The 26018-nt window shown below is 34.0% G+C and overlaps 2 protein-coding genes across 2 annotated transcripts; one reads left to right on the forward strand and one right to left on the reverse strand.

Annotated features, from left to right (window-relative positions):
- The first annotated feature begins 6779 nt into the window (after positions 1-6779).
- LOC125826317 (metal-nicotianamine transporter YSL1) lies at positions 6780-9458 on the forward strand. Its single transcript, XM_049505631.1, has 7 exons — positions 6780-7163; positions 7236-7408; positions 7485-7579; positions 7652-7786; positions 7984-8173; positions 8262-8376; positions 8452-9458. The coding sequence occupies exons 1-7, from the start codon at positions 6788-6790 to the stop codon at positions 9387-9389; spliced, it is 2022 nt and encodes a 673-aa protein (XP_049361588.1). The 5' UTR covers positions 6780-6787; the 3' UTR covers positions 9390-9458.
- Positions 9459-10043: 585 nt separating this feature from the next.
- On the reverse strand, positions 10044-24176 carry LOC125826424 (protein HLB1). The gene is made up of 14 exons (XM_049505750.1): positions 23528-24176; positions 22226-22345; positions 20973-21042; positions 20651-20764; positions 20028-20111; positions 19087-19137; positions 18496-18525; positions 18280-18342; positions 18064-18129; positions 17773-17901; positions 17302-17337; positions 16051-16170; positions 14316-14501; positions 10044-10459 (listed from the first exon to the last, which is right to left on the reverse strand). Exons 1-14 carry the CDS (start codon positions 24055-24057, stop codon positions 10349-10351), a joined length of 1710 nt encoding a protein of 569 aa, XP_049361707.1. The 5' UTR covers positions 24058-24176; the 3' UTR covers positions 10044-10348.
- Between the last annotated feature and the right edge of the window lie 1842 nt (positions 24177-26018).

A 26018-nucleotide genomic window follows, 5' to 3' on the forward strand; every position in this document is an offset into this window, starting at 1 on the left:
AACTAATAAAAATATGATAATTTTTGGAGGATTTTAATCTATTTATCACTAAATAAATGAGAGCATATATAATAAATAAATTGAGCCTAAAAGAGTATAGAAGGCGACAAAGTAGGAAGGCGGATTGGCCAACAGAGTTTTGATATGCCGCGTGCTAAGGCTTTTTCTTAACCGTAGTCGCAAAAAGTAGCGATACATTGTACTTATGCGCAATTTGCTCTGCACTTGTCTTTTTGATTTTTCAGCAATGATTGAAACAGTTAGAAATCTATATACCCTTCAAAGTTCAAAGGGACTAGGCAGTGATATATCCAAACCTCTTTTATCGGAAACGTTAAAACTATTTTTATGTATTTATAATAGATATTGAATCTTCTTCATGTGAAAATTCTGATTATGCTGCCATTTCACTTTTGATGTCTTGCTTTGGATTTGCCAATTAATAAATAGAGCAGTGCAAATACTAGAAACATTTGGTTTGGGCAGTATCCATTTTGGGCCTGTTTGAAGTTATGGGTATTAGAACACCAGGTCCACTTCAAAAATGTATATTGGGCCATCCTTCTGTGAAATGAATTACTTAGTCCTTGAATAATTTTTGCTGGTCATGGCCTGAAATTGGATAATAGTAAATCTAAGTGACTGGAAATCACAAGAGAGTTACCAACCTAAGTTGATTTAAATCTTTTTTTATTATTATTATTTTTAGACACATATGTTAAGGCTTAGGGATGAACACAATAAATTATTGGTAAGATTTGTATATGGTTACATCACATTGTTTCCAGCTCTATGGGAGATATTGGACACATATAAAGTTGGTAACTTGGTATGCCACTTTTTTATGGATAGTGGGGAGGTGAGGGAATCCCCCCACCCCAACTAACTTGTACAGTGGAATGGTCACCTCTAAAGTTATTAACATAATGTTCAAATCATATCATATAGTGGGATGTACGAGATTTTAAGTTCACGATATTGAAATTGATAAATTCTTAGTGGACGGTTTCCCCTAAAATGGAAAAACACATGTCGCGCCAATATATGTTAAATGTTAATATCACCCCATCAAAATTCAAAGTATCGTGTAGCTTTACCTAAATATATTCATTATACTTTTTTGTATCTTCAATTGTGCTTTTTGGGAACATTAAGCTAATTGTTGGAGCTTTATATATAATTATATATATCATGTAGTATCAACTAATTAATAACTCATTGATGGCAATTCAAGTATCGTCACCAAACAAGAAAAGGAGAAAAAAGCAAAAAGGTTCTTGGGTTCACTTTTAAGTTTGTCAAAACTCAACAATGGACGTTTTTTATTTCCGTTAAATATTTAACAAAATTTATTTGTAAGATTTGACGGACATGTGACCAAGTATTTAGTGAGAGAAGGTATTAGGTATATATTGGACAAGTATGGAGCTAGAGCCTGTATGTTTCTTAATTAACTTCATTGATCATAAATTGTTTGATAATAAAGATCAAAGATGACAATATATCAAATTTGTCCTAGCATTCAGTTTTGATCTTATATATAAAGGTGCAGACTTCGCAATATTTGAGTTATCGAGATTTCTCTTTTCTTTCACTCGATCTTTTTACTTCTTTTGAGTCAGATTCTTAAAATATAAAATCAGATTTTCTAAATTTTTGTTATACGAATAATTAAGTAAATTAATAGTTAGAGATGAAATTAAACCTGAAAGAGACTTAACTTCTAGAAAGGAAAAATAATAATGGAGGAAATGAAGGGAGGTGAATAAAATTGGTAGCTAAGTGGGGGAATGTTATGAGTTATCTATAGTTGCAAATTGATATAAACCATTGACTTAAAGAGTGAAACATTGTGGAAGCATCCATCAAGTGGCGTGTGTTTTCCTCCCTTACAAATCAATCAACTGTCAATTATCAAATATCATATTCTTTTTTTGTTTGTATTCTATTTCTAAGGTAGACATTTTATGCAATTGTTCAAATCCAAGATAAAACACCTTTTATTTTTGTTCCTTTATATATTCTTCTATATACAATTTCCTTTAACCATAAAAGTCATTGTAGAAATTATGAGAATAATTTTCTCCATACGCAACAAGGATGTGCTCTATTAATTCTCACTCGATCGAATACTTATTTTTCTTTCTATGTAAGTCAAAGAAACAAATGGACGCGTATGGAAATATGATAAAATGGTATAAGTATAACTTTTTCATTCTTAACGAAAAGTTTGTAATTGATCATATTCCGAAAATGTATAGTATACGACTAAAATTCAGATTAGTCAAGTCAATATATTCGATATGCTTCTAAAAATGTGGACTCAAAATTTAACCCCACACTACTATAGGAGGAATCTAGTTTAACTGATATATAGTGGATGTTTTTAACTCTCTTTTTTTCTTTAGTTCATGGCTAACACATGCATGTTGAGTGTCTTTGTGGGTGTTTTCAACTTGGACCATATATAACTAGTTTGTGGATAAAAAAATATCAACTATATCATAATATTTTCTTTGATTATACGCATTTGTACTTATAACAAGTCGTAAACTCAAGATATCTCACTTGAGGTTGCTATATTATACATAACATACTTTATGTGGTTAAATTAGCTATTTAATAGACAAATGAAAATACACATAAATTATTTTTCTTTCAAGATTTAAATTAAAAGTATCTAATTGAAACACTTTATTAGGATCAATTAAGATGTTCAATTAGAATAGCTTAGTTCAAATATCTATAATACTCGTATTATGGTACCATGTCCCATACCCTTATAACTGAAACATCCATTGACTCAAATTATTAAGTACAATAACAAGTCGTAAAACTCAATATCTCTACTTGAGGTTGATATATTATACAGAAATAACATACTTTATATGGTTAACTTAACTATTTAATAGACAAATGAAAACACATACAAATTATTTTTTCTTTCACGATTTGAATTGAAAGTATCTAACTGAAACATTTTATTAGGATCAATTAAGATGTTCAATTAGAATAGCGTAGTTCAAATATCTAAATATAGTATTATGGTATCCCATACCCATATAACTGAAACATCCATTGACTGAAATTATTAAGTACAATAATCATAACTGCATTTGATTATAGTTTGTTTTTGTGTACTATCATCTTTCTGATTTTTATAATATTCTTTATTCTTGTTGCTTTCAACAAGGAGATGATGATGATTATACTCCACTAAAAGTAGTGGAGGTAGGCACAAATAAAAAGATAAATCAATCCATTAATTATATACTAATTTAACTGTAATTAGAAGCTACATGACACTGGTAATTACGAGATTAATAATAAAGTATATATGGAAAAGATCAACTCTATACCTTTGCGAGCTTTGCAAAGCATATAAGTTGATTTGCCATAACAAAGAAGATATATACCATTTGCACAAATTCCATGTATGTCATTGAGCATTAATTATGATAAGTTGACTATCAGCGTAAAATTTACTTTTAGCTATTTATTATAAATTTGTCCAATAATATGTTTTTCACTATATTGTGAAAATCTAAATTTGATTACAAGTATTTTAATATGTTTTAGAAATAGTCATTTAAGGATAAAATTGGAGAAAATAATTAGGAGAGTATTTCTTTTAAATTGATCATGTGAATTAAGTATAAGAAATTTTGTTTTTTTTAAAAAAAATATATTGAACAAGTAAAAAATAACAAAGCAAATAAATCATTTGAATATTAACAGAACAAGGTGGACATGAGGAAATGAGATCTCTTTTATGCAGAAATGAAGATCTTTAATCTAAAAAAACTTGAGAACTAAAGTGGATTAGTACAAAATTTGTACTACAAACTCCAATAAATTTGTAATTTAAAAGCAATTATGTAATTGATTAAGAGTAAAGAAAGGAGGATGATTAAGTAGCTAGGTGTCAGTCCCCACGTCTTCCTCTCTTTCTTATGCCTAATTTTCAGCTAAATGTTTCCTAAGTAATTGTTTAAACACTCTAATTATGGCATTAAACAATGTTTGGATCTTGTTTTACTAATCAAATAGTCAAGTACAAAAAGTCCAATTTGGGGCCATACCTATAGATATTTATAGCCCACTTGTTTGAATTATATCAGTCAAAATGAAACAAGATTATTTTTATGTCCCAATTATTTCTCTCACTCACTAGTGTATATATATCAAAATAAAATATTATTCTTGAAGTATATGACTATATGTAATAAGTAATTAATATTTTCACTAGTGTTTGGATTCGGCTAGTTATAAGCTAGGCTGAACTTTGTTCTCCCTAGCTAGTCTGTATATAGTATGATATTTTAGATATACTGTGACACATTTTACTCTTTTACTTCCCCAAAAAAATATTCCCTTCCTTTTCATTTATTTATTTTATTTTAATTTAATATCAAATTTAAGAAGATCTTTGAATTTTGTTATCTTAAATTGAAAAAATATAATATATATCAAAATATTTTTTAATCTATAGTCTAGAATTAAAGAAATGTAAAAAGAGAGATAATTTTTTTCTAGAAATGAACAAATTAAAATGAGAGGAATTCAGTTTCTTCTTTTATTATTTTTGTCTGGAACAGGTAGTTCCAACTTGTCCAATTTAAAGCATCATCATTTTTTTTTTCTCTTCGATGGAATATATTTATTTTGAAACTCAATTAATTTAGTTTCATTTTAATATAAAATATTTTCTATTAGAAATGACTTCATTCGCAATCCTTGAAGTCGGAATTTCTAATTATAAATGGAGGGTACTTATTACTACCATTTTATACAAAACTACTGCTTAACTATGTACACATACATATTAATTTAAATTTGATTATTTATGTAATAGTATTAGTCAAACATATTTTAATTTCTAAAGAATATTTAATTAGTTGTCATTTGTCAAGCAACCAACAGGAAGAATCTTTTTGACTCTTTTAGCCAATCAGATAAAGATGAATGAATTTTCCACTGTCCACCTCTCTTATTCTTTTATTTTATTCATATATAATTGACATATCACTCATTATATTCGAAAATAATTCACAATCATAATATTCGAATATATTTATATAGCCTTTTGAGAACTACAGGTTAATACACATCTTTGTCCAAAAATGTTAAAAAGGTTTATTTTTAAAGAGCTCAAATTTAGTTTATTTGTAGATTCCAAAATTTAAAATAAATAAAATAACACAAAAGAAAGAAAGAAAGAAAGAGACATGAACCAAAAGTTGGGTTACTTTATGATGGAAGAACCTCCTCTACTAGTACATTATCTTTATGGATTCATGTTTTATTTATTTATATATATTGAAACAATTAAAAAAGATTATATTATAAGTATTAACATAATCGTATATAAAAGACATAATACATAAATTTGCCTTTTAACTTGGCCAACTTTTGGGTGTGCACAAGTGTTCACTTAAACGTGTATAAAGTTGCACAAATAGACAAATACGTCATATATGACATTCTACATGACAATTTGCATCCTACATGGTGTCTTATGTATATCTATGCCACGTAGGACCCATGTGTCTACGTGTTCAACTTTATACAAGTTTGAGTGTACCTACTTATGAACACCCAAAGTTAGAGGACATACATATGAAATAAAATCAAGTTAAAGGGCACATTAATTTATTATGCCTATATAAAATGTTATTATATTACTTCTAAAAAGTTTCTTGTAAGTTGTAACTATAAATTTTATATGATCCACATCATATATATTATACTATCATATATAGCAGAGTCATTTTTATCGAAACATTGACACCTTTTCTTCAAAAAATTATGTTGCATATTTAAACATATTGAATTTCATTGTCTTTTTTATGTTCTTTCAAAAGTAAAAATTCAAGTTCTATCATAGCTTTATTGATCATATTAGTGCGCAGAAATTAAATTATATCCTAAGTATTATTTACGGGTTAGCGAAGTCGAACTCAATAATTTTCATTTATTTATATTTTAAAAATTTATTAAATATATACAAATTATTAATTTATACTTTAATAACTTGAAAAAAATATTAAAATCTCGAACCCACCAATTTTAAATTCCGACTCATCCAACCATGATCCCAATAATGCATGTAGAAGGTCAATAATAAGGTCTGCATGCCAGCAAGATACTTGTTAAATAAACTCTCTCCATATATGGTGGTTATTTTTTCTTCCTTTTTGTGTGTTTGTGGGTATATACATAAATATATATTTTTCTTTCTTAGTAACATGAGAAAATACTTAATATTCATCATAAAATTAGTCACCTTACGCTACAAACAACAACAATAATATACTTGGTATAATTTCAAAAGTTAAGTCTAAATAAGATAGGATATATACCAATCTTACCCATATTTTTATGGGATAAAGAGGTTATTTTCGATAGACTCGGCTCAAAAATAAAATAGTCAACTTACAGTATGGAGGCAATAATATGAGTAAAAAAAATGTAGAAAATCCAAAATTCTGGGACCAGATCCCATATAAAAAAGCTCTAGGAATTGTTCACTTCATAATAAAAAGTTTCATTCTCTCAGTTTAATATCTTTTTTTTTGGTAAAAATATTCCCAAAAACTATTAGTAGCTGTACTTGATTATATTCCCTTTTTACTTGTATTAATTTTATTTGTAACTTGTACCATTGAAGCTAACATTTCATCTAGCTAGCTCTTCCTCAAGGTATTATTTTTTTTTTTGAAAAAATAAGAGTAATTATGTAGTATTCTTAAATTATGACTCTTTTTGAATTGTTGCAGTTGAAGTGATGAATAATAACAACACAGAATTAGAGCAAGTTCGCGATTTAGCTATGGAGGAACGCGTGGAGGAGGAGGAGGAGGAAGAAGAGTTGGCTGAGAGCGCGATGAGAATTCAACCTTGGACAAAACAGATCACTTTACGAGGAATAATTGCTAGTACAATTATTGGTAGCATTTACAGTGTGATACAAATGAAAATGAACCTCACAACTGGGATCAATCCTAATCTCAATGTATCAGCTGCTCTTCTTGCCTATGTTTTCATTCAGGCATGGACTAAGATCATTAAAAAGCTCGGGTTCGTCTCTGTTCCTTTCACAAGACAGGAAAATACTATGATACAAACATGTTCTGTCGCGTGTTACAGCATTGCTCTTGGAGGTATATTATCATAGTGTGTTGTTTTGATTATGTTTTATGAGACTTTTTGTGATAATATATTTGAATTTTCAGGTGGACTAGGATCTTATTTATTGGGAATGGATAAGAAAACATATGAATTAGCAGGGGTTGGAACAGTTGGAAATACATCAGATAGTTATAAGAAACTTGAAATTGGTTGGATGATTGGATATCTTCTTGTAGTTTGCTTTATTGGACTTTTTGTATTAGTTCCACTTAGAAAGGTACTTTAAGTTCTTAATATTTTTTAATCATTTAAATTAATTGATGAAATCAACATTGTTTTGCAATTATGCACAGGTCTTGATAGTGGATTATAAGTTGACTTTTCCAACTGGAATGGCAACTGCTGTTCTAATTAATGGATTTCATGGAAAGAATGATAAAAAAGCTAGGTAAGATTACGTTGAAAAAGCTTTCTTTTTATAGTAATGTCAAATTATTAAAAGTTGTTGACTATTTTGCAGAAAGCAAGTGAAAGGTTTCCTCAAGTTTTTTTCCTATAGTTTTAGCTGGGCTTTCTTTCAGTGGTTTTATACTGGCAAACAAGATTGTGGATTTCAACAGTTTCCTACTTTTGGATTAAAAGCATGGAAACAAACGTATGTCTTTTTCCTTTTGGCTGAATACATCGACAACCCCTTGAAAGTGTCTGATAGGAACACTTTATCAGGTTCTCACACAGAACACTTTGAGTGTCTAAATGAAATTTACTAGGGGGGTTGTCGATGTATTTTGCTTCTTTTTTTTCTGCTTAAACTTGAGGATGACCTAACATATAGATTCTGTTGTGGTGTAGATTTTACTTTGATTTTAGCTTGACTTATGTGGGAACTGGAATGATATGTCCGCATATAGTAAACATATCATTGCTTCTTGGGGCAATTCTTTCATGGGGTGTTATGTGGCCTCTCATTGCAAAACTTAAAGGAGAATGGTTCCCTGCTGATATATCAGAATCCAGTATGAAAAGCCTTAATGGTTACAAGGTTAATTAATAATCTTTCTCTAAATTTTAATCTGAATTTGCTACAGATTTTTTTCATTTTATAGTACTATATGTTTCTTGATATATAGGTCTTCATCTCCATCGCGCTCCTCCTTGGTGATGGGCTCTACAATTTTGTCAAGATATTGTATTTCACACTGTCTAGTGTTCACGAGAGGTTCAAACGCAAAAATCTAAGTCCAGGTAAACTTCAATCTAGCTTTATTATAAGTACTGTTATGTGTTGTATGATGATTAATCAAATACTTGGATTACTAGATATATCAGCAGCAGGAGTGAGGCAGAAGAAGAAATCAGAGGATGTGAAATGCGATGAAGCGTTTGTTAGAGAAAGAATTCCAATGTGGATTGGAGGTGTAGGGTATTTAGCATTGGGGACTATTGCTGTGATTATGATTCCATTGATTTTCCATGAGATCAGATGGTATTGGGTGATACTAGCTTATCTTTTTGCTCCGTCTTTAGCTTTCTGCAACGCGTATGGCTCAGGTTTGACTGACATAAACATGGCATATAACTATGGTAAAGTAGGACTTTTCATGATGGCTGCATTGGCTGGTAAAGAACATGGTGTCATTGCTGGTTTAGCTGGTTGTGGTTTGATAAAGTCAGTAGTTAACATTTCTTGCATTTTAATGCAAGATTTTAAGACAGGGCATTTAACATTGACATCTCCAAAAACTATGTTTCTTAGCCAGGCTATAGGGACAGCTTTAGGCTGTGTGATAGGTCCATTATGCTTCTTTTTGTTCTACAATGCATTTGATATTGGCAACCCAAATGGTGAATTCAAGGCACCTTATGCATTGATCTATCGAAACATGGCGATTCTCAGTGTTCAAGGTGTTTCGGCTTTACCTCAACATTGCTTGCAGCTGTGTTATGGGTTCTTTGCATTTGCTGTTGCGATAAATTTGGTGAAAGATCTTTCTCCAGAGAAGATAGGGAAGTGGATGCCATTGCCTATGGCGATGGCGGTGCCTTTTCTAATTGGTGGTTATTTTGGTATTGATATGTGTATAGGGAGTTTGGTTGTGTTTGTGTGGCATAAACTTAACTCTAAAAAGGCTAAGGTGATGGTTCCAGCAGTTGCTTCTGGTTTGATCTGTGGAGAAGGTCTATGGATTCTTCCTGCATCTATACTTGCTTTGGCCAGGGTAGCTCCTCCAATCTGCATGAAATTCTTGGCTTCTTGAAGAATTTCAGTGTCCAACTGGTCCATAAAAATGAAAAAACTAATGTACTGATTTACAGGAGAATTTTAAAGTCACCTACAGCTCGTTTCGTTTAGTTTTTTCTGTGTTGTTAGTCTAGGAACTGATAAAGTTGTATCTCACAGAGGATATTTATAATGAGAATGGGTGGCATTCATTTACAATAAATTTCGATATCCTGTGCAAAATATTACAAGTTTTCTGTAAGCATTGTACATCCAAGAACGTAATTACTAAAATCCATTAAAACAAATCCTCAATTGCTATCTGGATCCTTTGTTTCCAGAGATAGAGAGGGAAAATAGAATAAGACGTTAGAAAGAGAGGTGAGGGTAATTACATTGAAAGTACACATTAATTAACCATGTTTTAGGAATAAGTATGCGTGTCAAGCTTGCATTCATTAGTTTAGAGTAAATAGAGGGTGCGGGATTGATTTTTAAACAATTAGTGTGTTTTGTTTTCTATCAGATTAATTAGAAGTCAATTGCAGGTATCTACAGTAAAAAAACATGAATAACCTGAGATATAGTAAGTAACTTGCTATGATTAAGGATCCATCGTGTTTACAATGTCTCTGAATATATCTTAAATCCTTACCAAATGCATAACTAAAACAGCTATGCAGCATTTCATTCTTTTAATTTAAATAAGCAAATCAACTCGATAGACGATCACAAGAAGAACCCTCTAAGAATTTAATTAAAAAAGTCTCTTCCTTAATCCACATCTATGAAACATCATCAGTACAAGTTCAAATATCTGTAGTCCTGTGACGTACGTCCGCTTAAAAGAGGAACTTCAATGAACCTCATTTCATGTGAAAAATCAAATAATATACAAGTGTACATTAGCAACAGACTCCAGAGACTAATAAATCAGGCTTTTCTCGAGCAGGAATCCCACCTTTGAGGTTGATCATATAGTTACATGCTAAAAGCTTATGAAGTGATGATGCCTGCCAAAACGTCACTCTTGTCCCTTGCACCTATCGTGTAAACCAAACGAATTGCGTCAAGCCACCAGTCCAAAGATTCCCATGAATCTGCAATCTGAGAAATAGAAGAATGTCACAAGATCATGCAAAAGGAAATTTTCCAGGGAATGTAAAATACTATAACTCCAAAACTGAATGTAAAACTTAGGAGGTGTTCCAATCAATAGAGTAATCTTAAAATGAACATATTTAAAACTTCGTTTTCCCACTCACTCCTTCACCTACAAGGAGGAACTCATGGAGAACATAAAACTAATGAGTTGTGTTTTGTTAGAATAGAAATATGTACATATACTCCTACTTAGAATAGGAAGAAGAATAGGAAGAAGAATAGGAATAGGAATCCTAGTTAGAAAAGGATTTCAATGTATTGTCTATAAATGGGATCTCAATGTAACAATTTAGATACACAATTCAATAATATCTTCCCCATATATTTCTCACATGGTATCAGAGCATTGGTGAGAATTTTAAGTCATCGTGTCAAATTCCGGCGACGACGGTTGGGACTGATTTGTGTCATCTTTCATTCTGAAGGTGTTGTGCGAAAGACAACACCATCACGAGGCTCGGGAAGCACAGGCGACCGGACCCCAATCAGATCCACCGAAAAACAACCCCCCACGCGCCCCCACGCACCGGTCGGAGGTGGAAACTTTCCGGCGAGATCTGTTCACGCGCTGGCGCGTGACTGCTGCTCCGGTCATCTTTTTTTGAGCTGTTTTCTTCTGTTGAGGTCGCCCAGTATTTCCGACCAGATTCCATTCAGTTTTCTCTAGATCTGATCACCGGAATTAGGGTTCCGGTGATTTTCAGGCAGTTTCCGGCGAGTTCCCGGTGAAATCAGATTTTTTTCAGGCCACTGTGGGTAGATTCCGGCAGTTTCCAGCTCTTTTCAAGTCAAATTTCGAAAAATGTCTTTCGGATGTGATGTTTTTGGCTCCAAAAATATGGGGATTGGAAGTTCAAGCCTTACAATCACTTCAGAACCATTAATGGGAAGTTCAAACTATTTAGCTTGGGCTTCTTCAGTTGCGTTGTGGTGCAAAGGTCAAGGTATTCACGATCACTTAACAAACAATGCTTGGGTTGAAGATGAAAAGACAAAGTCTAGTGGCGAAGGTGCAAAAGCCAAAGCACAATGGGAGAAAGTGGATGCCCAATTATGTAGTCTCCTTTGGCGCTCTATTGATTCTAAGTTGATGCCCTTGTTTCGCCCATCCCAGACATGTTATTTAGTTTGGGAAAAGGCACGTGCTTTATACACTAATGACATATCTCGATTCTATGATGTGATATCTCGGATGACCAACTTAAAGAAACAAGAATCCGATATGTCTACTTACTTGGGACAAGTACAGGCAGTCATGGAGGAATTTGAAACATTGATGCCTATCACTACAAATGTGGAAAAAATAGCATATGTCCGTCTTTTTCTATCTATGGTTGCCGTTCGTCATTGGCCTCTTCATCAGTTGGACATTAAGAATGCTTTTTTGCATGGTGATCTTGAGGAGGAAGTCTATATGGAGCAACCACCTGGTTTTGTTGCTCAGGGGGAGTCTAGTAGCCTTGTATGTCGATTGCGTAGGTCACTCTATGGTTTGAAGCAGTCTCCTAGAGCTTGGTTTGGGAAGTTCAGCACAGTTATTCAACAATTTGGCATGACTCGTAGTGGAGCTGATCACTCTGTGTTTTATCGGCATTCTGCACCAAATCAGCGTATCTATTTGGTTGTGTACGTTGATGATATTGTTATCACTGGTAATGATCAAGATGGTATCACCAAATTGAAGCAACATCTCTTTAAGCACTTCCAGACTAAAGACCTTGGCAGATTGAAGTATTTTCTAGGTATTGAGGTTGCTCAGTCTAGATCAGGTATTGTTATTTCTCAATGCAAGTATGCCTTAGACATTCTTGAGGAGACGGGAATGATGGGATGTAGACCTATTGACACTCCTATGGATCCGAATGTTAAACTCCTTCCAGGACAGGGGGAGCCACTTAGTAATCCTGAAAGGTATAGACGGCTCGTTGGAAAATTGAATTATCTCACAGTAACTAGACCTGACATCTCTTTTCCTGTGAGTGTTGTAAGTCAGTTTATGACTTCCCCTTGTAATAGTCATTGGGAAGCAGTTGTTCGTATCTTGCGATATATAAAGTCAGCTCCTGGTAAAGGACTACTCTATGAGGATCAAGGTCATGAGCATATCACTGGATATACAGACGCTGATTGGGCAGGATCACCCTCTGATAGACGTTCGACATCCGGATATTGTGTTTTAGTAGGAGGTAATTTGGTGTCGTGGAAGAGTAAGAAACAAAGTGTGGTTGCTCGATCTAGTGCAGAATCAGAATATCGAGCAATGGCAGCAACAACTTGTGAGCTAGTCTGGATCAAACAGTTGCTGGGAGAACTAAAATTTGGCGAAATTGATCAGATGGAACTTGTGTGTGACAATCAAGCAGCTCTTCATATTGCATCAAATCCAGTGTTTCATGAAAGGACTAAGCATATTGAGATTGACTGTCACTTTGTCAGAGAAAAGATACTCTCAGGAGATATTGTTACGAAATTTGTGAAGTCAAATGATCAGCTTGCAGATATCTTCACCAAGTCCCTCACAAGTCCTCGTATTAATTACATCTGTAACAAGCTAGGTACATATGATTTGTATGCACCAGCTTGAGGGGGAGTGTTAGAATAGAAATATGTACATATACTCCTACTTAGAATAGGAAGAAGAATAGGAAGAAGAATAGGAATAGGAATCCTAGTTAGAAAAGGATTTCAATGTATTGTCTATAAATGGGGTCTCAATGTAACAATTTAGATACACAATTCAATAATATCTTCCCCATATATTTCTCACATGTTTCACGAATAAGAAGAATGACGATCTGCACACAATGTTCATGTTCACCTCTGGGAAACCATTTTATATGTTTTCTGAACAGATCAAATGTAGATAGCACCATTTGTAACGGTAGCTTAAAGTTTGCGAAATTACCACAACATCTTTGTACAAACCTGAAAACAAGTCCTATCTAAAGGTATAATCTCCAACTCGGAAAGTCCGGAGTGAAAATGTAATTGAGTGGGCTTAGAAGTGAGATAAACCGATAAAGATATGACAAATGGGTCTGTTCAAAGAGAAGGTAATATCTGAAGACACCCCAAATACAGTTTTCAGATGTTACCAAAGTATGCCTTTTTGTGGCATGAGAGTAAGAGAGGGAAGAAGGGCATTACAATCATGGAAGGTTTCTCACTATGACCATAGAGAGAAAAGTAGATTTAACATAATAAAAGTGGACGTAGATAGATCATAAAAGTCAATTCATTCCTAAACGATAACCAAATTTCCATCACAAGATGAAGAAAGGTGAGTGGGTCATCACAGCAAACAGGTCAAGGACAGTGAAGGGTAGGTCCGGGCTTGATGGCAATAATATTCCATAAATTCCAAAACACATAGGCAAAGGCACTATGAAAGGATGGCCCATTTTGCAAAGGAGGCAATCACTTTAAGAATATCAAATCATCTGCTAAAGGAAGCAATCAAAACACCCTATGTAGAAAACATTAGCTTTTGTTGATGAATTATAACTAGTCACCCTCCTTTTAAAATAATCCATAAATGACTTGTAATTTTCATTGGCCGTGTTGACAGAGAATATGACTGTCTCAAATAATTAAGAAACATATGTACTGCTGTCTCCAATTTATAGGTTTGTATAGGACTGGATTTGTGTTCTGACCCTGATTATCATCAAGTTAGAGAATATAGCAATCAAATTTCTACTGCTCTCTAAGGCATATTTATCCACGAGCTGAAATAAAGTAGCCACAGGCGACATCTTAAGTGGAAAATGTAAGTTGAGAAAGCATGAAGAATTATTACCATGTAAACTGGCCCATGAATCGTATCAATACGGAGGCCTGCACCAGGTGGTAATGTAAGATCTGCACAGGCTGATACAGAGATGATATCTGGCACATCAACTTTAATTGCTTGTCTACTAGGACTCGTATCTGCTGAATTTGATGAAAGGCTACTTGACATGTGTCTTTGATCAACTTTACTGATCTGTCCAAGCAGGAAAAGGAATTAGTTAATTACTAGTAAGGAAGCTACAATTATGTATCAAATTAGACATGCAAGAACATTCAGATCCATCATGTTGAAGACGTAATTAAGAATATAAATATGTTCTCTTTCGGTATAGTTTGAAATTTTTTAGATGAGTTGGTCACACTTCAACATGGTATAAGAGCAGGTTGATCTCCTATGCTCGAGTCTCACTGCCACCTATTATCAAAAAGAATTTTCATGTAGCGGCCATGAAACAAAAACAAAGTAACATGTGAAGGAACGTGTTGAAGTCATAACAAAGAACATGAAAATGTGTTCTTTTTAACAACTTAGGCTTTTAGATGAAATGGTCACACAATTCATCACTACTAAAAGGCAAAAATATCTTGTCATCTACTTGATCGATCTAAAAGAAGAACATATCACTTTGTGTGCATCAAATGGATTTAAGGTTGACCTTTAGGGAAATAGAGCATTCTCCCGTTCAAGTGGGAGACTAGAACTTGATGACATGGACAAAATAGCAAATGCAAATAGTCACAAACCTGTGACATGGTAGCTTTACATAACTGATATGCAAGGTTAGAAGTTCAAAAGGATCATGCAAATAATGATAAGCAATAGTAAGGTCCAACCACGTGATCTGGTCATACTTTTCCATAGTCAAAAACAATTTAGGACCCATTTGACCATAGATTTTTTTTTTTTGGCAAAATCGGTTTGGCCATAGAATTTGTCTAGTTTCTTGTGAAATTTTGAAAACCAAATCCCAAAATCTACTAAAAACTTGTTTTGGGACCAAAATATAGCTAATGATATCCTTTTAAATTTTAAAACTTACCCTAAACTTTTATATTTTATAAAAAAGCTCATCGATTTATGACCCCCACTAATTCCTATCTACCCTTTTCAGTCATCTGATCTGGAAATGCATGCTCACCGTGAAGAGATTATTCGTAGAATGTGGAAAGATTATATTGAAATATAGCTAGTTAGTATTGTTGTTATTATCTAGCTTTTCACTAATGGATCTTCGTAACTAATTTTAATATGACGAATTATAGTAGCTAGTAATTGTGTTATTAGTAACTTTTATTAAAATATTGTATTATGATTTTAGGATAATGTATTATCTAGTTTATTATAAAAATGATAATTTTGTGCCTAACTTATGGATATTTTAGCTAGTTTTTAGAACTTATGGGTATAAGTCATGTTTCATGTTTTTCAAAAAAAAAAAAAAAAAAGGTGACATGTTTCCAAAAACTTTGGCCAAAAACTTTTTGAAACTTCAATCCAAACTTCACCCAAATCTGATTTCCCAAAATTATTTGGGAAAATCTATGGTCAAACGCTAGCTTAATTTAGCTATGCTATTATAATTGTGGTGAAACCTCATAGCATGAAAAAATTTGAATGCAAGACAGGTTTCCATATGAAGCTAGACTTTTAAACTCTCCGTGAAGAAAAAACGAGCCAGGATCGCGTACATAAAAATACTGTGCATTTATTGTTAACAAACAGAGGCATGGAATGTTTTCACCTGTTGAAGTCCTTCCTGATTCAAAACAAACTGAGAACGCTTCCAGTCACTGTGTGGTGCGAGTGGATTACCAGCAGGTGGTGAAGTGAGATATCCGACCTTTAGGTAGGGCAGAGGTAGCTGAAACAGAGAAGTGCTTAGAACTTGATTGCATTATTTGACAAACTTACATGCCTAGTAAGATTAAATATGCCCAAAGAAGAAAAAGCTTCAACACATGCTTATCTCAATAATCAAAATATTACATAATAAGAGCACTTGTTTCACTAGACTACTGCAATGATATTTGACGGCAAAGCAAGAGGTTTTTTCAGTAAAGAAAGGGAAGGGATCCAACTTAGTAATGATTAAAATTAGAATTACAAAATTATCCTATGTAGTTGCAAAATAAAAACTTGTTCTCTATTTTCTCAACGACCAGAGAGAGTGAGAGAGAGATTAGTTTAAGAGGTGAAACCAACTTTTCATTGACCCTTCTCCTTTTGCTTTTGCCGTACTAAAGGGCTCCCTTGAATATACTAATAAAGAAGGATTACTTGATTTTTCATATAAAAGCCCTCAACCATTTTGAATTTTGATCATCATAATGAAAAATTGTTATTCCATGATTTGCCAAAATGCTTTCCAATCTTTTTGAATGGAAACCTTCTCCCCTCATCTATATTGTTAAAAAGATAAACGAAACTCTCATTTTGATTCTTATAAGATTTCAAATCTATCAAAAAATAAGTTTTATCTCCTGTTTGGGTGCACTTCTCTTTAGCTGCATATAATTTCAAATATACTCCTAAGTTTCAAGCGTAATAAAACAAATACAACAAAATAAGAAGGGGGACTATTCAGAGACTAAGGGGTCGTTTGGTGTGAAGGATAGGTACAAATAATCCTGGGATAATTATTTTGTGGCACTTAATTTAGTGTTTGGTTGGGAAGTTTGGGATAACTTATCCTGGGATTAATAATTAGTACCGGGATAAGTTATCCCTTTCCATGTGTGGTATAGTAATCCCGGGATAACTTATCCCGGGATAAAATGAATAAATGACAAAAATGTCCCTTTAAACACTTTTTATACATTATTTTTCACATCCATGAAGGGTATTTTAGTAAACTTATATGTTGTTCTTAAGATTTATTATTTTGATACAACAAACCAAACACTCAATAAAAAATAATCTTAGTATAACTTATCCCATCATAACTTGAATTCAAACCAAACGACTCCTAAAGGATCCAAGCAATAATACATACCATAGATCGCACAAGCTTCAAGGCACTTGTATAAACCTGCATAACAATAGACAGCTGAAATGAGGACAACAGAGAAAGCGGGAACTGCACAACAAGTTAAAACAGAATAATAGCCACTAGATAGCTGATGCCAACTTTCCTTCACAAGATAGCAGAATTATGATTAAAATCTTGAATTACAAGCAATGTGTATCACCAGGGTACAGAGTTTAATCTCTTTTGATACGGTTAGCCAAACCAGAGTATAGAGTTAATAAGTGATAATGACACCCGCACCAACAGTTACCATGTCAGTGGTAGATTAGTTTGAAGAAATTGGAAGGGAAGTTACGGATTAAAGATGGCGTATTTCTAACTTTACTCAATGTCTCCACTGCACTCTTTCCCCTTATCATCACAACCAATTTTTATACAAACAGAAATATAATGGAGATAAAATGGAATCATATCTTTCAAATATAAATGACATACCGAGTAATTTGGTTTAAGTGCATGTGCAGCAGCAATGTAAATCGCAGACTGGCTGTACAACTCATTAGGAGAAATATCCTTAGCAGTAACAGCTCCCCCTGTTCTTGACATGTCCTCTGCTAATCCATACTGCAAGAGAATGGTGCAAAAAGAAGGTAATCACCATTTTCACTTTGTCCTTTCACATTGTTTAAGTTTTTTCAATTTTCACTTGAAAAGGAGGAGGTTGCTGTAAATGATCAACACTCTCCCAAGTACAGAAGCCAGAAGGAGCAAATATGTAAAACCCACCAGAACAGTTCCAAGGTTGTAGATTGCTCTATGGAAATCAAATTGCAGTTGGATTGCTGCACGAAACTGCAAGTTCATAAGAATTGATGAGTGACGTGTGAGCATAAACAAAAATTATATAAACAATTTTTTTTTGAATTCTACCAAACTACTGGACCTAAATGATTTTGCAGCTTATTCTTCATATTTAGGCTTTGTGTCGAATAACACCAGTACCTTACTGATCGCTGTTTTGACAATTGTTAGCTTTTCTCTTGCAGGAACAATTGCACTGAGTTCCTGGATGTATTTCGAAAAGAATAAGGTCAGATTTCATTCAGCAAACTGAAATACACAGCAAAATTCAGGAACTATAAATGACATAAACTACACTAACAATATTTTGAAGTCTAGAAAAGATTGTCCAGAATAGGTTTTTTCAAGTAAATATACCTGCAGGGCAAGCCCCCAGTTGTTCAATGCCTGGAATGACAGTCAAATGCATTAGAGTAGGAAAAACTCTCAAGGACGAGAGATCAAAAGTAGATCAATAGAAGGTAAAATAATGCATCTCAGGAGAAAAGCAGAAAACTTTTTTTTATACAGGCAAAAGAAAAGCAGCAAAATACATATGAAATGAAGACCAACGTCTGCTTAGCCTTAAGCCTAACCAGAAATTCACTAGCATAACATATAGAAAATTGTTCAACATAAAAAACCATAACTAAAGGACAAAAGCAGATCAATTATGTGACCTCCAAATAAAAAAAAAACAAAAGGAGATTAATAAGCTGGTATGTTAATCATAAAAGATATAGTACAACTGCATCCTTTAGAAAGAGTTATTTGATATACTGGTAAATTGGTATACCCAAAGAAATAACAAGGCCTCTGTACAAACAAATAGGAAAAATCAGAAGAATATCTGTATTTGTGATAATACAGCCTTCACAAAAATAGCATTCAAAAAAACTATAGTCTGGTAAGGAAATAACAGGGACAGATAGCCACTATTACGGTTAGTTAAACTAGATTAGAAATTACCTGTGGACTGTTCCAATTGAGCTGGACAGCCTTTTCATAATTCTTTGTTGCCTGAAAATTTAAAAGAATAAGAAAAGTTTTTTGAATAAGGACGAGTTTTATTGTTCTCATGAAATCATAAGTTGCCAATCAAAGCATAAAAATTATGTTTGTATTCTATTTCTAGAAATATCAAAATAATACATCTTCTCTACTTATATAAGTTTTTACAACCAAATAGAAGAACGTTGGCAGGATTAAAAGCAGTTTTTGAACAAAGTTGGAAAGCAGAAAAGGACGAACATGCTAGTGAGCCGTGGAAAGGTAGTTCAGAGGGGGGAGAAGGGAATGATGTGGAACAGCGATAGAGGATAGAAAGGGCGACAGCAACAGATGAAGAGGAAAAAACATATGGGAAGGAAATCGTACGAATAGGGTGACGAAAACTGGGTTGGGGTTGGGGAGAAGGTGGGAGTGGTAGTATTGAGGATGGGGGATAAAGGTAAGAGTAATGTAGGATGTTGAGAAGAATAGGGAACAAATAAAGCAGAGACACATTTTTTCTTTCTTTTTTGTGTTTGTGTGCATGCATGAAAGATGTATCTAGAACAGGAACAGTTACAACACCATCGTTTGAATTCTGTTTTCCACATTCTGAAACTTAAAAAAGGAAACCAATTTCTTGATACCAAACCACCCTCAATTAGGTAACAAAGAAATAATAAGGCAAATGATACCAAAGTGGTTGTTCAAGTGTGACAATAATTCTGAATAACTTCTACATATAAAAAAAAATCAGAATAACTTCAATATCTTCATCCATGGCTCTTGCAAAGGTGATACATCTATTGACAGAACATAGAAACATAGATGAGGAAAGATGTCTCCACCTATTAGGACCAAACAGACTCTTTTCCCCCATGAGGAAATGAGAGAAAATAACAGAATAAAGTTAACAATACCTGCTTCCAAAGTTCTTCAGCTTCTTTTGTACGACCCCGGATTTTGGCTCGATCAGATATTGCAATGGCCCAATTGTAGTAAGCCTGAGATAAATAGGAACAAGACAGAGATAAAACAAGAAGGAAAAGGCAGTTCAGCAGCTGAAGAAATCTTTACCAATCTTCCATACCATGTCATAGTGTATATATATGTGTGTGTGTGTGCGCGCACGTGTGGGTGGGTGCATGCCAATGTTAAGGATATGAAACTTCTACAAGCAATATGAATTGCTCCTGCAACTCAATGTCAGTGGATGCACTCAATGGAAGTGGACAATACAGTATTAAATTTGCAATTTGGTACAAGGTAGCGGGTTTTGTTGCTGGAGAATAATGAAAAGGTTATATCAAAAAGAAAATCATCAGAGAGAACACTAATATGTATGAAATAGTGAGAGATCATAACATAGGCCAATAAATAGTGACTTTTCATATAAAGTACTCTGATCTTCAGGTAAATATTACTTAATCCAACATCACAATGTAGCCTAGACCAATTACATTTACACAAATTTACATCTTAAATAAATGAATTGTAAAAAAAAGTAAAATCAAAGGACTATTAAAAGGTTTTGAATACATACATCATTCAGCGTAGGACAAAGGCGGGTTGCCTCCTCATACTTTTTGCATGCCTGTTCGAGCAAAGAATCTTTTGAAGGTGAAGTGGAATCTGGGCTTACATTATCTGCACTTTCCTGCATGAAAAGTCAAAACTAAGAATTATTGAACCATGAATAATTTCTATGGAAGGAAGATTCAGATCCTTCGATAAGTAGATAATGGGATTACTCTTTCTCAAATTCTTTTTCCTTATCTATAGGTTGTTCCTAGATAAAGCTTGCATAGGATGACAAAAAGAAAATTGCAAGACAATCAGTCCAGAAAACTGAGAAATCAAATTACCTGAAGAACCAGTGCCCAATTATAAAGCGCATCATAATCTTCTTGATTTCGCTCCAGTGCAGTAGCATACCTGTACAAAGATCAGAACTCTGATAGGCCTTCATGAAATCAAAGCTTAATATGTGAAATATTTCTATGCAGTTCAGAAAACTGACCCACAAGAATTGTGCACAAATGCACTAACCAGACCGACAACAACATACTTGTTGTAATCCCAAAAGTGAAAAATGCATTAACCGGACCACAAAGAGAAAATAAACAAAGTCACCAAGAAACCCCACATTGACAGAAATGAGAATCTATTCTCGACATGACATGGAACAGATGCTGAAACTGTCGTTTCATGCTTCAAAGTTTTTTTCTTCTTCTCCCATAAGATAGCAGTCATTTTGTGGTCCTAGCGGAACATTTCAAAGTATTCAATTGACTCTCATGTTTTGATATAAACAATCTTACACATAGCACTCAGTGAATACTCTATCAGATCCAGTCACGAACTACTTTAAATGGGTAAATATCTCACATTCAGATCATCCATGGAGAAAAGTCATGGAAAATGGAACTCCCCATAAATTGGCTGTGTAACTTGGTTGGTGGCTAAGGAGGCTTGCCTAACCCAGCACAACCTACAGAGTACAGAGAAGGGGACTGTATCTATAACAGATGTTTTTGTATGACAGTAATACGAAGATGCAAATCATCTTTTCATTCACTGTAAATTAATCAATTGGATATGGAGCATGCCATTGGGTATATTTGAGGTGAAGTGGACCATGCCAAAGACAATAAGGGAGATATTGATAAGCTGGACCAGAGGAGGAGTTTGGTAAAGTTCAAAATTTAAATACCATAGTTCGAAGGTATGGTGGATTCTTTACAGTGAAAGAAATCATTAGTATTCTGAAGAAAAGAAGGAAAGCATGATCAGATAGATACAATTGCTTTTGTGGAAACGAAATTGATACCACGTTAGACGTCTACTTTCATTACAGGATTGAAGAGGAACTGAATTTTGCCTTTTGAAATGTACACTCCCAGAACCCACTCAGTATTCGAGAAATCTCAATAAAATCATTACCTATCAAATAAATAAAAAAAAGGGGACTCGGACTCCTTGAAGAAAGTGAATTGTCTGGAGACCTCTTGATTTACAAACCATAAAACTTGTCATGAAATTAGAATTTGGAATGCAGCCTAAGCCCAATTAAGATATGCAACACCATAACTAAAATGGTGCTAAAGATTAGATGAACCTCCGGGCAGCATATGTTAGAATCCGTTGGCGAGATCGGCCCTCCTCATCAGCACCTGTGACACTGTTAATCAACTCCAAGGCAGCATTACTTTCTGCATGCTGCTGACTGCTCTGTTGACTGGAGAACCAAATTCACAAGTAACAGGAAAATGTAAGTTATAGGCTTCTTAATGTTCAAAAATAAAAAGAACGGAAAAACAGTAGATGTCATGAGGTATTGAGGTCAAGCTGAAGTACTTGTGGTTGTAGAAGTGATTCAAAATAAACAGCAGAGATTACTCAAAAGATGATAGGTTGAATAAATTGATTGCATAGTTAAAGCAATCAAAATGCCTTCAAATGTCACATCTCTGGAGAACTTAGTTATAGGGAGCTATTATTTAACATCAAATAGAAGTATGGAACTAATAATCCTTCTATCTCTTTCAAATCCAGATTCAAATTTGGGATTAGATTGATGGTACATCATCATGAGGTGTTAAGTATAGCTCTTATTATCAGAAAATGGTGTCTGACTCTATTCTCAAGGATCAAAACAGAAGCCTCAACTAATTTGAAACATGAATTGCACAAGGCAAACTTTCAGCTTTTAACCCATGACTATGCCATCTAGGCACTCGAGACACTTTGAATTCATTTTGTGCTTTAGACATTATTTTTGTGTTTCATTATATGTACAACAATATCAGTGGTCAAAACAAGAAGGTGTGATATATTCAGATGCTGGCATGGTCATAACTCATAAAACCAGCCATCATTTTCTTCAATCATGTCCATTTTCTTGTCAAATTTTGTTAGTGTTTTGTTTACTTTCATTCACGGTTATTTTCTCCAAGTGAGTGTGTTTTCTTGCCTTTGTGTCTGTTATACTATAATCTTCTTTACTTCTTCTCTCAAATTTTTTTTGTGCTTCATATATTTTCGTTCATGATCATTTTTATCAAAACCACCTGAACTTTGTTGCGTTAGCATCAATGACAATTAACTTGGATGAGTATATTTTACAATCAAGGATGAATTCTACCATCGGACAAGACATCACCTTCTTCAATTAACTAGTTTTGTAGTAAACTTTCTTTATCTTTTATTTATCTTCATTCATGATCATATCAGCAGTCAGCTTATAGTTAACTTGGATGAGTAAGCTATACATTCGAGAATGCACTTTTATTACAGAAGCATCTGATTCAATCTAGCATGTTGATGATATTTTTTAGTTGATAAGTACACATTAATGATATTTTCAGTACTGCAATTGAAAGGTGCATTGCATTTTACAGAGAAGCCAGCGAACACAAACCTGTGAGGTGTGTCGCTTTCTCGTCTTTCAGCTTCAGAATCTTCATTGGCATCTCCATTCTTCAATTCATCCAACAACTCTCTCATTGTAAATGTTCGGCTACCTTCATCCTTTTTTAGCTGCTTCGAGTTACTTCCCGTTTCATTAGATTCAACAGTATCACCCTTCGGCTCATCCGCTTTGGGATCTGAATCATCTGAGTTGTTCGATCGGATCAATTCCGAGGCCTCTGCATTGTTCAATTGTACATCTCCAGACTGGCTAGAAATAGCTCTCTCATTTGCCTTGGGATCTGCATCACTCGCCTCGTTGGATTTCGTCAATTTCTCGTCAGATTTTGAAGCCTCTGCATCGTTTGACTGTACATCTCCGGATTGGGTAGCAAATTCCTTGGATTCCTCGTGTTTCGGATCTCCAGCACCGTCTGCTGGTGCTTCCCCCGACAGGATCGCGGTGTCTCCTGGGTCAGTCACGGTGGCCGGAGCTTCTACTTCTTTTTGCAATTCCGTTTGGTCGACGGTTGAGGACATGGTGATAAACAGCGGAGGAGTTAACAATGGCGAAAATCTGTTTGAATGTGAATCTCCGAGCTAATGACGAAGTTCATGTGACAAAATTGGTTTTGATGCAAATTACAAGGACTAGTAAATCATAAAACAGAAAATGGTTGGGCTAAAGCAGCAAAGTTAGAGACTTTTGAGGTTTACAACAAATTTACTGAACTTCAATGGGTGTCATTTAGAGCTGATACACCCTCGTTATAAAAGTGACATATATATACCCTATTGTTATACAAATGACTCACATATATCCTTTTCCTCTAACGGAAGTGAAAAAATTAATTTTAGTTTAATTTTTTTTAAAATATAATCCCATATGGATATATTTAATCCTCCTCAAACATATACTATTTTAAACTTTTTTTTTGTTTCAATGACTAATTTAGATTTATTATTTTGATGGTCAAATTTATTTAAGTTTTGCTAATATTCTTGTAAAATTTATTATAGATGACTCAATTTTTTTCTTCAAATACAAAAACCAAATTACAATATATCCAAAAAAAATATAGTTTTAAATTATAATATAGCCACAAAAAATAGTTTTAAATTTTTTTCTTTACACTAAGGAATGAAAGAAAAAATAAAATAAGAATAAGAAACTCAAATAATGATAATCAAGAAGTCAAAAAATAATGTATGTCCGAAAAAAATTAAAATATACATTGAAATTTGCTAGAAAAATCATATATACCCCTCAATAATTTTTAAAAAAAATCAAAATTCAAAAATATAAATTTAAAACTATTTTTTTCACTTACGTTAAATGAAAGGTATATGTGAGCTCATTTTATAACGGTAGGGGTATATGTGAGCCATTTGTATAACGGTAAGGATATATTATTAAAGAAGGCATCACATGAGTAGTTGGGGTGGGTCAATATGTAATTAGAATAATCTAGAGGACTAGTTAGCTAAAATTAGTTAGGGTAGTTAGAAGATACTTTCTTGTTCTTGTATATATATAAACAAACACTCAGTTGGAGTTAATTAACAGATACATTTGTCACGCCCCAAACTCAAAGGGCGCAACTGACTCCTAAAGCCAAAACTCAGGCCCGAGCCGACCCTGCTGAACCATTTGCTATTAGCGCATGGCAGTCACATGCAATTAAGAAAACAAACAAGTATATCTCGACTTAAAACTAAGCCCTCGGCCGGCAAAGCCCCTGTCAACAGATCTACAAAAGAACCAGTTACTCCCAAGAGTTCATATAAAGAAATATCCAACTAGCACAGAAGTCCTGATTGGGCCGTCGAGGCCACCATGATATCTATACCAAAACTAAAAACAGGTAAATATCAGTACAATACATCAAACAGCTCACAAGCTTCAGCAAACCAACAACATAGGCCAGCATGGCCATAACGTAGCTATAAACCCCACACACTAGTCTGCAAGCCTCTAAGAGTAGTAAAAATTGGTGGGACAGGGCCCCAGCCTACCCATGAGAATATATACAACAAAAGGTAACAAACCTCCCAACTCTAGCAGCTCCGGAGGAAAGGGGCTGACCAATCGGATAAAAGTCAAGTCTGCTGATATGGAGGTCTACTCGGTCATCTGTTAGGACCTGCATGCATGAATGCAGCGCCCCCAAGGCAATGGGGCGTCAGTACAAAATAATGTACAGAGTATGAAAGGCAATAGACTATGATGAGGTATCCTGATATACTGGAATAATCTGGTAAATAAATTAAGGATAAGATAATTGTACTGACCTGCTTCTAAATCTAAATTTATCAAAAATAATAAAAACAACAACCTAACCAAGCCCCCATAAGCTCGGTAGGTACAAACAGCACACAAGACCACCTACTCAGGCCCCCATAAGCCCGGAATGTGCCAATCAACCTGTATACCCCTATCGGTAGTCCCCTAGCCCCGCAGGCAGTCACATAGCCCTCTTAGGCAACAACATAGCCCTCTT

Source organism: Solanum verrucosum, unplaced genomic scaffold (assembly GCF_900185275.1).
Source record: "Solanum verrucosum unplaced genomic scaffold, falcon-dt-bn FXZP01000060.1, whole genome shotgun sequence".
NCBI lineage: Eukaryota > Viridiplantae > Streptophyta > Magnoliopsida > Solanales > Solanaceae > Solanum > Solanum verrucosum.